Here is a 10,519-nt window from a genome sequence, read left to right as displayed (position 1 = left end):
CTTTCTGTGGGCGACAAAACTTTTGTCTTGCCAAAATCTGACCTTTCTGTATTCATTAAATGATCAATATTTCAGCTTTGCAGCAACTTTATTTTCATAACCTAAACCAAATTTGGGAGGGTTTCAGCTTTCAAGAGTAATTTATAAAACCAATGGATGAATTTAAAGTCAGGTTATAAGCTCTTATTTACATAACATGGATAAGCGTCAGAACTTCTGTCAGGGAGTGTAGTACAGAGCCACCAAGGTGTAGATCTGGTATTGTCAGTGATGTAGTGGTTGTGAATTCATAAAAGAGCTAAGTAGTCTTAAAGTGATGACATTTTTACAATGCCTCCATATATTATTGCCCATAATATTTGGCTTTCAATGAACTTTGGGACCCATATGATTCTTCTGGTTCTGTTCACGGAGTCTTCGGTATGGGCGGAACATACACAAGTAAAAATTAAACTTCCAGAGTAGTGTTTAGGAGCACTGCTTATATTTCTAAGTCACACTGCCTGTGTTTTTATCGTGTACCCTGCTTCTTCATCCTTCTTCCTATATGCATTTCGAGCCAGTATCGCCAATAAAAATGTCTCTATAATTAGCAGATGGTAGTGCATCACTGTAAAAGACAAAAACAACAGAACGAAGTTAAGTACACGGAAATGCATGAAGAACTTGGCGTCTCTAGGGAATGGTCAAGCCAAACCAGTTGCATCTTGCCAGACTTCTCTCTATAAATAGCTAGGCTAATATATTGGAGCACTTAAAAAAAAAAAATAACCCAAAAAAGAACCAAAAATATCCAATATTTTTTTTTAAAAAGTCTTTGTAAATCTGAATGTGCGCCATATTTATTAAGCTTCTGGTATCTATATCTGCAAATTTCCCTCCCATCCAAAAAGTTAGATTTTTATTTTCCTTGAAGAACATACTTATATGCTTTAATAGAATGTCTCCAAAGTTTTGCAACCTAACCTGATCGCAGCAAAATGTCAGGGCAGAGACCCTGATTCCAGCAATGCCAGACACTGAGCAGCGTGCTATATTTTTAATAAAATCACTGTTTTATCTGCAGGAGATTATCATTAGAGGACTAGTAAATCTCTTCCATATTCATGAGCTCTGTGATTATCAGCTTTCGGTCTATGCACAGTGTACACAGAAAGCTGTCCATCGGAGAGCTCCACATTCAGAGAATTGGTTGATCTATAGCAGAAAGAACAGTGCTTTATCAAAACTGCAACAGTCAGCCAATAAATGATAAGCTGCTGGAGTCAGGATCTTTGTCTCTACAATATTCCTCTTTCCTTAACAAAAACGTAGTGACAGATTCCCTTTAACCCCTTAAGGACTGAGCAACTTTGTACTTTACCGACCAAGCCTCATTTTTAAATCTGACCAGCGTCACTTTATGAGGTTATAACTCTGAAATAATTCAATACATCCCCGTGATTCTAAGAATTGTTTTAGTGACATATTGTACTTCATGTTAGTGGTAAATGTTGATCGATATTGCATATATTTATGAAAATATCGAGATCTGGCAAAAAAATTTGAAAATCTCACAATTTTCAAACTTTGAATTTTCATGCCCTTAAACCAGATACAGTTAGGTCCAGAAATATTTGGACAGTGACACAATTTTCGCGAGTTGGGCTCTGCATGCCACCACATTGGATTTGAAATGACACCTCTACAACAGAATTCAAGTGCAGATTGTAACGTTTAATTTGAAGGTTTGAACAAAAATATCTGATAGAAATTGTAGGAATTGTACACATTTCTTTACAAACACTCCACATTTTAGGAGGTCAAAAGTAATTGGACAAATAAACCAAACCCAAACAAAATATTTTTATTTTCAATATTTTGTTGCAAATCCTTTGGAGGCAATCACTGCCTTAAGTCTGGAACCCATGGACATCACCAAACGCTGGGTTTCCTCCTTCTTAATGCTTTGCCAGGCCTTTACAGCCGCAGCCTTCAGGTCTTGCTTGTTTGTGGGTCTTTCCGTCTTAAGTCTGGATTTGAGCAAGTGAAATGAATGCTCAATTGGGTTAAGATCTGGTGATTGACTTGTCCATTGCAGAATGTTCCACTTTTTTGCACTCATGAACTCTTGGGTAGCTTTGGCTGTATGCTTGGGGTCATTGTCCATCTGTACTATGAAGCGCCGTCCGATCAACTTTGCGGCATTTGGCTGAATCTGGGCTGAAAGTATATCCCGGTACACTTCAGAATTCATCCGGCTACTCTTGTCTGCTGTTATGTTATCAATAAACACAAGTGACCCAGTGCCATTGAAAGCCATGCATGCCCATGCCATCACGTTGCCTCCACCATGTTTTACAGAGGATGTGGTGTGCCTTGGATCATGTGCCGTTCCCTTTCTTCTCAAACTTTTTTCTTCCCATCATTCTGGTACAGGTTGATCTTGGTCTCATCTGTCCATAGAATACTTTTCCAGAACTGAGCTGGCTTCATGAGGTGTTTTTCAGCAAATTTAACTCTGGCCTGTCTATTTTTGGAATTGATGAATGGTTTGCATCTAGATGTGAACCCTTTGTATTTACTTTCATGGAGTCTTCTCTTTACTGTTGACTTAGAGACAGATACACCTACTTCACTGAGAGTGTTCTGGACTTCAGTTGATGTTGTGAACGGGTTCTTCTTCACCAAAGAAAGTATGCGGCGATCATCCACCACTGTTGTCATCCGTGGACGCCCAGGCCTTTTTGAGTTCCCAAGCTCACCAGTCAATTCCTTTTTTCTCAGAATGTACCCGACTGTTGATTTTGCTACTCCAAGCATGTCTGCTATCTCTCTGATGGATTTTTTCTTTTTTTTCAGCCTCAGGATGTTCTGCTTCACCTCAATTGAGAGTTCCTTAGACCGCATGTTGTCTGGTCACAGCAACAGCTTCCAAATGCAAAACCACACACCTGTAATCAACCCCAGACCTTTTAGCTACTTCATTGATTACAGGTTAACGAGGGAGACGCCTTCAGAGTTAATTGCAGCCCTTAGAGTCCCTTGTCCAATTACTTTTGGTCCCTTGAAAAAGAGGAGGCTATGCATTACAGAGCTATGATTCCTAAACCCTTTCTCCGATTTGGATGTGAAAACTCTCATATTGCAGCTGGGAGTGTGCACTTTCAGCGCATATTATATATATAATTGTATTTCTGAACATGTTTTTGTAAACAGCTAAAATAACAAAACTTGTGTCACTGTCCAAATATTTATGGACCTAACTGTAGTTATAATACACAAAGTAGTTAATAAATAACAATTCCCACATGTCTACTTTACATCAGTGTCATTTTTGGAACATAACCTTTCTGACCTTCGTACAAACAAAAATTAAATTTATCAGCAATTTCTAATTTTTTCAACAAAATTTACAAAAACAATTTTTTTTAGGGGCCACATCAAATTTGAAGTGACTTGGAGAGGCCTAGGTGACAAAAAATACCCAAAAGTGACACTTCTAAAAACTGCACCCCTCAAACTGCTCAAAACCACATTCAAGAAGAAGTTCATTAAAGGAACCCCAAAGTTTTTGGTGCATATTTCTACTCCCTGCCTAACTGTCCTAGCATATAGTAGCATACATTAAGAGAATTAGAAAAAAGTATTTTTAAAGATCTTTTATGATATGCTAATCAGCGCAGGAACTAGTCACAAAGATGTTATTTTCCCCAACCAGTCTGCCCTCTCAGCATGTTAGCAGATCCAATGGGACACAGGTGTGCGCGTCACTGCTGATGACGCTGGGCAATGGGCATTGAATAGCATGTTACACACCGTTGTGGGAGTACTAACATTCTAAGAGGACAGACTAGTCGGGGGAAATAACACCCTTGCACTACTCTCTAGCTTCATTAGCATATCATAAAGGATCTTTAAAAATACTTTTTCTAAAGATCTCTTTATGTATGCTACTAGATACAGGGACTGTTAGGTAGGGATTAGCAATGTGCACCCAGAGCTGCTCGTGGTTTTGGATTTATATTGCACCTGATAGGTTCACTTTAAGGGCTCTTTTCCACTTGCGCACCGCTTCCAATGTGGGAGCAATATGCTAATGACCCTCTGCTGCGGTGTCAGCCGAGGGTCATGTGACTGTGTTGCGATCTTGTGATCGTGTACCCTCCTACAGCGGTCAAACCGCTTGGGTCCGGGGTCTGCTGCTGTGGCTTGAGGGTTTCCGGACTTGGGGCTTGCGCCCTCGCAAATCCGAAAAGGGGGCTATTTATAGGGTATAAGAGTTTGTGACGCCACCCGTGGTTCGCGGTAAGGGAGTTCCGCCGCTGCCGATGGGAGTACTCTGGGGAGATGGAGTGGGGCAGCCAGATGATGTTCCCTCCACGGGTAGGGGAGACCCCGGGACTTTGTGAGATGGTGGAGCGGGGGTGCATAGGGCCAGCTGGAAGCAGGGGAGGACCATGTACTCACTCAGGCAACTTTGGTGATGGTGCAGCCGCAAAGAAAACTCTGACAACAAGGTAAACTAAGTCCCTGGATTCCGCTGCCCTCTTGGGGGAGTCTGTCCGAGTATCCGTCCCCTGCAGTACTGCCTGGTGGTCCGGAGCCTACCTCCATGCACAAATTGTAAAGTGTCCGTGTGGCCCGTAGGCATAAAGCTGTCCGGGCCCCGCTCCCTCCTTTTTCGGATAAAGGAGTTGTGCTATCAAGGGCTCACGTGTGAGATTTCTGTGGGCTGCTTGGGTTGGAAAGACCTATCCCCCTTGTTGCGCTAGTGCCCCTGATTTCTGAGCTTCTTGGGGACAGTCTATAAAGCCACTATCCTTCACTGGTTAATTGCTGTGTTACTTGAAGCTACTCCCTGACCTAGAGTCCAGTACCCCACCGTGCTTTCGGTCCTGGACCGGCTATTGAACTCGAGCTGCTGACCGTCCTCGAAGACTAGGTCCAGGCACCCAGTCCCAATACCCTGCGACCGGGTCTCCGACTCCTCGGGGCCCAGACAACCGTCTGTGACCCAACCTCTAACACCCAGGGAGCCACAAACTCCCACAGCTCCTCACTACTCGAGGGATACCACAGAACTGACTCTAAACTGTGCTCTGACTCACTTCCTCCCTCCCACCATTCTGCCTGACCCCTAAGTGGGCGGCCCTATTCCAGCTCAGCAGCCCACTGGTGTGTCTGACAGGGTGTGGTGTGAGGTGTGGTTGGGATTTTGGATGCTGATGGAGGCAGTACTACAAGTTGGGAACCCAGAACCATGGGGGGTTGAGCCCTGCACTAAGAGTAAACAGTGTGCAGTACCCTGTGACAACCTGAATAATCCATGGGCGTCACAATCGCATCACAGGAACGGAGAAGATGGAGGGAGCACTTTCTCCCATCTCCTCCGTTGTCTGTCTCTGCGTGCACCGCACTGCAGTCGCATAACATGCGAGTGCAGTGCGATTTTACACACACGTGAGCCGAGACTCGGTGCAAAACGCAGCATGCTGCGTTTGAACCGAGAGCCGGATTCGTGTAAAGTAAAAACGGGACAGAGGAAACTGTCTCATTGTTTTACGCTAATGCAAGTGCAATCCGATTTTTTTATCAGATCGCACTCGCACCAGGAACTCGCAGATGGAAAAGCGCCCTAACCCTTTAGGTGCTGCACAGGAACTAAAGCATTGTGGAAGGAAAAAATGAAAATTGTACTTTTTCTCACAAAAATGTTACTTTAGCACCACATTTTGCAAGGGTAACAGAAGAAAATAGAACATACAATTTATCGTGCAATTTCTCCAGAGTACGCTCACCTATATGTGGTGGAAAACTACTGTTTGAGCACATGGCAGGGCTCGGAAAGGAAGGTGCGCTATTTGAGTTTTGGAATGCAAAATTGTCTGGAATAGATAGTGGACCATTTCATGTTTAGAGAGCCCTTGATATGGCTAAACAATGGAAACCAACCACAAGTGACCCCATTTTGGAAACTAGACCCCTCAAGGAATTTATCTTGATGTTTGGTGAGCACCTTGAAATCCCAGGTGCTTCACAGAATTTTGTAACATTGAGCCAAGAAAATAAAAAATAATTTTTTTCAACAAAAATGTTCTTTTATCCCCAAATTGCATTTTCACAAGGGTAACAGGAAAAAAGGTATCTTACAATTTGTTGTGCAATTTCTCCTGAGTATGCCAATAACACATATGTGGTGGAAAACTACTGTTTGGGAGCACAGCAGGGCTTGGAAGGGAAGGAGCGCCATTCGACTTTTGGAGTGCAAAATTGTCTGGAATAGATAGCAGATGCCATGTTGCATTTGCCAAGCCCCTATTTTGGAAACTAAAACTCAAGATTTTTTATCTAGGGGCTTGATGAGCATCTTGAACCCATTGGTGCTTCATAAAATTTTATAATATTGGGCTGTGAAAAAATTGGTGCTGAAGGCCCAAGATTTTGATTTTCAAAAGGGCAACAGAAAAGGGACCACAAACTTTGTTACGCAATTTCTCCTAAATACAGCAATATCCCATATGTGGTCGGAAACTTCTTTTCAGGTAACAGATTTGAATGGAATGGTTTGCGGGTGCCATGTTACATTGGCAAAGCCTCTGAGGTGTCAGGACAGCAGAACCCCCCCATAAGCGACCCCATTTTACAACCTGCACCTCTTAATGAAATCATCCAGCTGTGCAGTGAGCATATTGACATCACATAGGTTTCCCACAATGATTTATCATTGGGCAGTGAAGAAAAAATTTCATTTTTCCCACTAAAATGTTGTTTTAGCCACAGTTTTTAAATTTTCACAAGGGGAATAGGTAAATGACCACATAAATTGTTACGCAACAACTCGTGAACGTGATGATACCCCATATGTGACTATGCAGTCCCGTTTGGCCATCAGAAGGGAAGGAGTGCTTTTTGACTTTTGGAGTACAGAGCTTCCTAGAATAGTTTGTGGACTCCATATTCAGCACTCCTAAGTGCCAGAAAAGCAGAAACCTCCCTCAAGTTTTTGGCTACTATCACAAAACTAATAAACACTTTATTACAAAAAAATGTTTTTTCATTACCTTATTTTGAGAGCTATAATATTTCTACTGTCAGAGTCATGTGAGGGCTTGTTTTTTTTGTGGGATGAGTTGAAGTTTCTATTGGCACCATTTTTAACCACATAACATTTTTTGATCGCTTTCTATTCTGATGTATGGGATGCAGAATGAACAAAAAACAGCAACAATTTAGGGAAAAAAATGTTTTGTTTTTTTTTTGTTTTTTTTTATACTCCTTTCAGCGTGTGGTAAAAGTGAAAAGACAGCTTTATTCTTCGGGTCTGTACGATTACGATACCACATTTATATATTTTTTAATGTTTTGCCACTTTTACACAATGAAAACTATTTTATAGAAAAAGTATTGTTTTTGCATCACTGTATTTTTTTATTTTTCACTGAGAGCTGCTTGCTTTTTGCAGGACAAGATGTTTACAGCTATACCATTTGTATTTAAATTTGTTGTTTAATTCCACTTTTATTTAGGTGTGATGAAAAAGCATAGGGTTTTTTTGCCATATTTCTAATAAAAAATGTTTTATGATGTTCACTGTAGGGGCTAAACAGTGTGATGGTTCTATAGCTCATATCGTTCTGGATGCGGAGATACCAAACGTGTACATTTTATTATTCTGATCACGTCTCATGTATTGCAATACATGAGGCCTGTCAGATTACACTGACAACGCCTGTCAGTGTTTGCTTGCTTAATAGGGTACCAAACCTGGCAAAGCAGGAGGTCATTGTTTGACCTCCGGGTGCCATTACAACCATTGGCTCCCTGTGATTTCGTCACGTGGGTGCCGATGGAGGTGACAGAGGGAGTCTCCTTCATCCCTAAACTTTCCAAATGCAGTGATCAGTTGCAGCATCTTTAGGGTTAACCAGCCAGTAGTGGTGCTGGCAGGAGCTCGCCCGTCAGCTGTGTTGAGCTGCAAAGATGGTCCTTCGGGGAAATACTGAGATTTCAGGACCTCACGCATGATCATCCTGTGATTGGTTAGTCAGATTGACTGATTGATCACAGCGATCTGACTGCGGGGACCCATGAAATGGATTCCCGCCCCTCTTCCCATGTCGGTCAGCTCTCAGTGACCAATGTCTGCACAGAGCTGTAATTGTGTGTTTTCACACAGTGACAGCTTAGATCCATGATGGACATAGCAAGTCATGATGCAGGAACTCACATCCGCTTATGATGTGCTATGTCTGTCACTCGTTGTTAAGGGGTTAAAAAGGAACCTGTCATTAGATTCATCACAGCCTGGCTGTACAATTGCAGCCACTTGTATGTTACTCTGAAACACTGCGGTGTCTTAGAGATAACATAGTAGAGAACCTGTCATCGGGGTTATGCATATTAAGCTCAAGGTCCATAATGGCGCTTTTATACTGATTTAATACATACATTCATTGAAGAAATCCACAGCCTGGATGTATAATAGGTATACCTTTCTTTTTATAACTCTAACAACTTAACATGAAATAAATGTACTTTCATGTAACTTTTCAGAAAAAGCTTTCCTGTGTGTATATGTCGCGGGCGGAGGAGGGGACGCCGCGCTCTCCCACTGCTCGGGTCCGGCTGCCGCTGCGGCTGCTGCTCGGTGGCTCGAGCGATGGGCCGGATCCCGGGGACTCGAGCGGCGCTCCTCGCCCGTGAGTGAAAGGGGATTGGGATTTGGGATAGTTTATTGTCCGTGACGCCACCCACGGTTGTGGTGATTAAGTGGACACCACCGCTGCTCTGTCTGGGGAGCCCGGGAGTGGTGGTATGGAGCAGCCAGTTGTTGGTTTGCCCCTCCATTGGTAGGGGTGTTGGTGATCCCGGGGCCCAGTGATGGGGTTGGTATGGTGGACAGGCGGGTATGGGGCCTGTGGAGGTGCAGGGGCGCAGGGACAGTGCTGTGCCGCACGGCACGGAGGTACTCACTCAGCCAGTAAACACGACACAGTTCTCGGTAAACAAACGGCTGGTTGGACGGGTCCCTCGGACGGTTTACGGTGCTGCGGTTCCCTGCAGTTAGCGGTGACGGTCTCTTCCCTGCACCTATGTAAAGTCTTTTTGGTAACGATGGGTTCCCACCGGTTACCCACTCCTCAGCTTCAATCTGGGCCGAAGGAGCCCTACTTTGCCTGCAGGCGCTGGCCCTGGGAAACTGGTGCCTTGGCGGTGGCGGTGTCTCCCCTTCACGGTCGGACTGTTGCCTTCAATCGGGACTTGGTTGTTAGGAGACAGAGGTCCCCTTCACTGACGGATTTGGCAAATTATGGCGACTCCTAGCCTTGCCGGGATCCGAAAGGCCCCTGCCCTGGTGCTGACTGTTCTTCGTATACTGCTCCGGTACCGCTGGGTCACCACCCGTCCGCGGTCCTTCCAGCAACCTCCAAGCAGTCCCCCTGCAGACTATCACCGCCGTCTGCTGACCTTGCTGTCTCAGTCCGGGGCACACACCCGGACTAACTTCAGGCTTGCTTAACTGTTCCTTTTCTGTCACTGTCCTCCTCTACCACTTCACTGTTTACTCCTCCACTTCCCTAGCTTAACTCCTCTAAACTCATCTCTGTTCTGCCTGGTTCTCCCGCCTCCAGGGCTGTGAACTCCTCGGTGGGCGGAGCCTACCGCCTGGCCCACCCCCTGGTGTGGACATCAGCCCCTGGAGGAAGGCAACAAGAATTTTAGGTTAGCCTTGGTGTACCTGCAAGGAATGTGGGGTGCATGTGATGTTGTGACCTGTGACCCCTGGCTTGCCCAGGGCGTCACATATACATGAGGAATTGTGGCCATTATATGACCTATAATGTGCATTTTCACCAGTCTTCCCTCTCTGCAGACTCTATCTCTTAACTTGCAATTGACTCTGAGCTGGTGGGATGAGTCTAATTCCGGCATCACACGGGACAATCTATCATGCGATCGCACGAGCGATCGTAGCCGCCCCCATCCTTTGTGCGTTACGGGCAATTAGTTGCCCGTGGCGCACACAGTCGTGAACCCCCGTCACACGTACTTACCTCCCGAACGACCTCGCTGTGGGTGGCGAACATTCTCTTCCTGAAGGGGGAGGGACGTCCGGCATCACAGCGATGTCACTCAGCGGCCGGCCAATAGAAGCGGAGGGGCGGAGATGAGCGGGACGCAGGTAAGCTGTTTTCGTCGTTCCCGTGGTGTCACACGGAGCGATGTGTGCTGCCACGGGAACGATGAACAACCGGAGCACATAAGGAGGACTGACTTTTTGAAAATGAACGACGTGTCAACGAGTAACGATAAGCTGAGTATTTTTGCTTGTTCACAGTCGTTCCTAGGTGTCACACGGTACGATATGTCCAGGGGCGGGCTGGCCAGGGAGGCAGCGGGGCAATTGCCCCCCGGGCTGGCCACTTAAGGACACTTTAGGGCTGCACATGCAGTCCCAGTTAAATTACCGGCGGCCGCGGCTTGCCTTATGGCTGTGCACGCGCCACAGCTTGTCATCATACCTGTACACGCGGCC

At 45.0% G+C, this 10,519-nt stretch overlaps 1 protein-coding gene across 1 annotated transcript in view; it reads right to left on the bottom strand.

The window, feature by feature from the left end:
* Window positions 1-209: 209 nt before the first annotated feature.
* Window positions 210-10,519, bottom strand: part of LOC142295399 (organic solute transporter subunit alpha-like) — a 55,719-nt gene continuing 45,409 nt past the window's right edge. The window contains exon 9 of the mRNA XM_075338501.1: window positions 210-610. Coding sequence (XP_075194616.1) covers window positions 495-610 — 116 coding nt within the window. The 3' untranslated portion in view covers window positions 210-494. The remainder of the gene's footprint in view (window positions 611-10,519) is intronic.

This window comes from Anomaloglossus baeobatrachus, chromosome 3, assembly GCF_048569485.1.
Source record: "Anomaloglossus baeobatrachus isolate aAnoBae1 chromosome 3, aAnoBae1.hap1, whole genome shotgun sequence".
Classification (NCBI taxonomy): Eukaryota; Metazoa; Chordata; class Amphibia; order Anura; family Aromobatidae; genus Anomaloglossus; species Anomaloglossus baeobatrachus.
The sequence above is the reverse complement of the archived record's forward strand: the minus strand, read 5'-3'. Positions and strand labels throughout refer to the sequence as shown.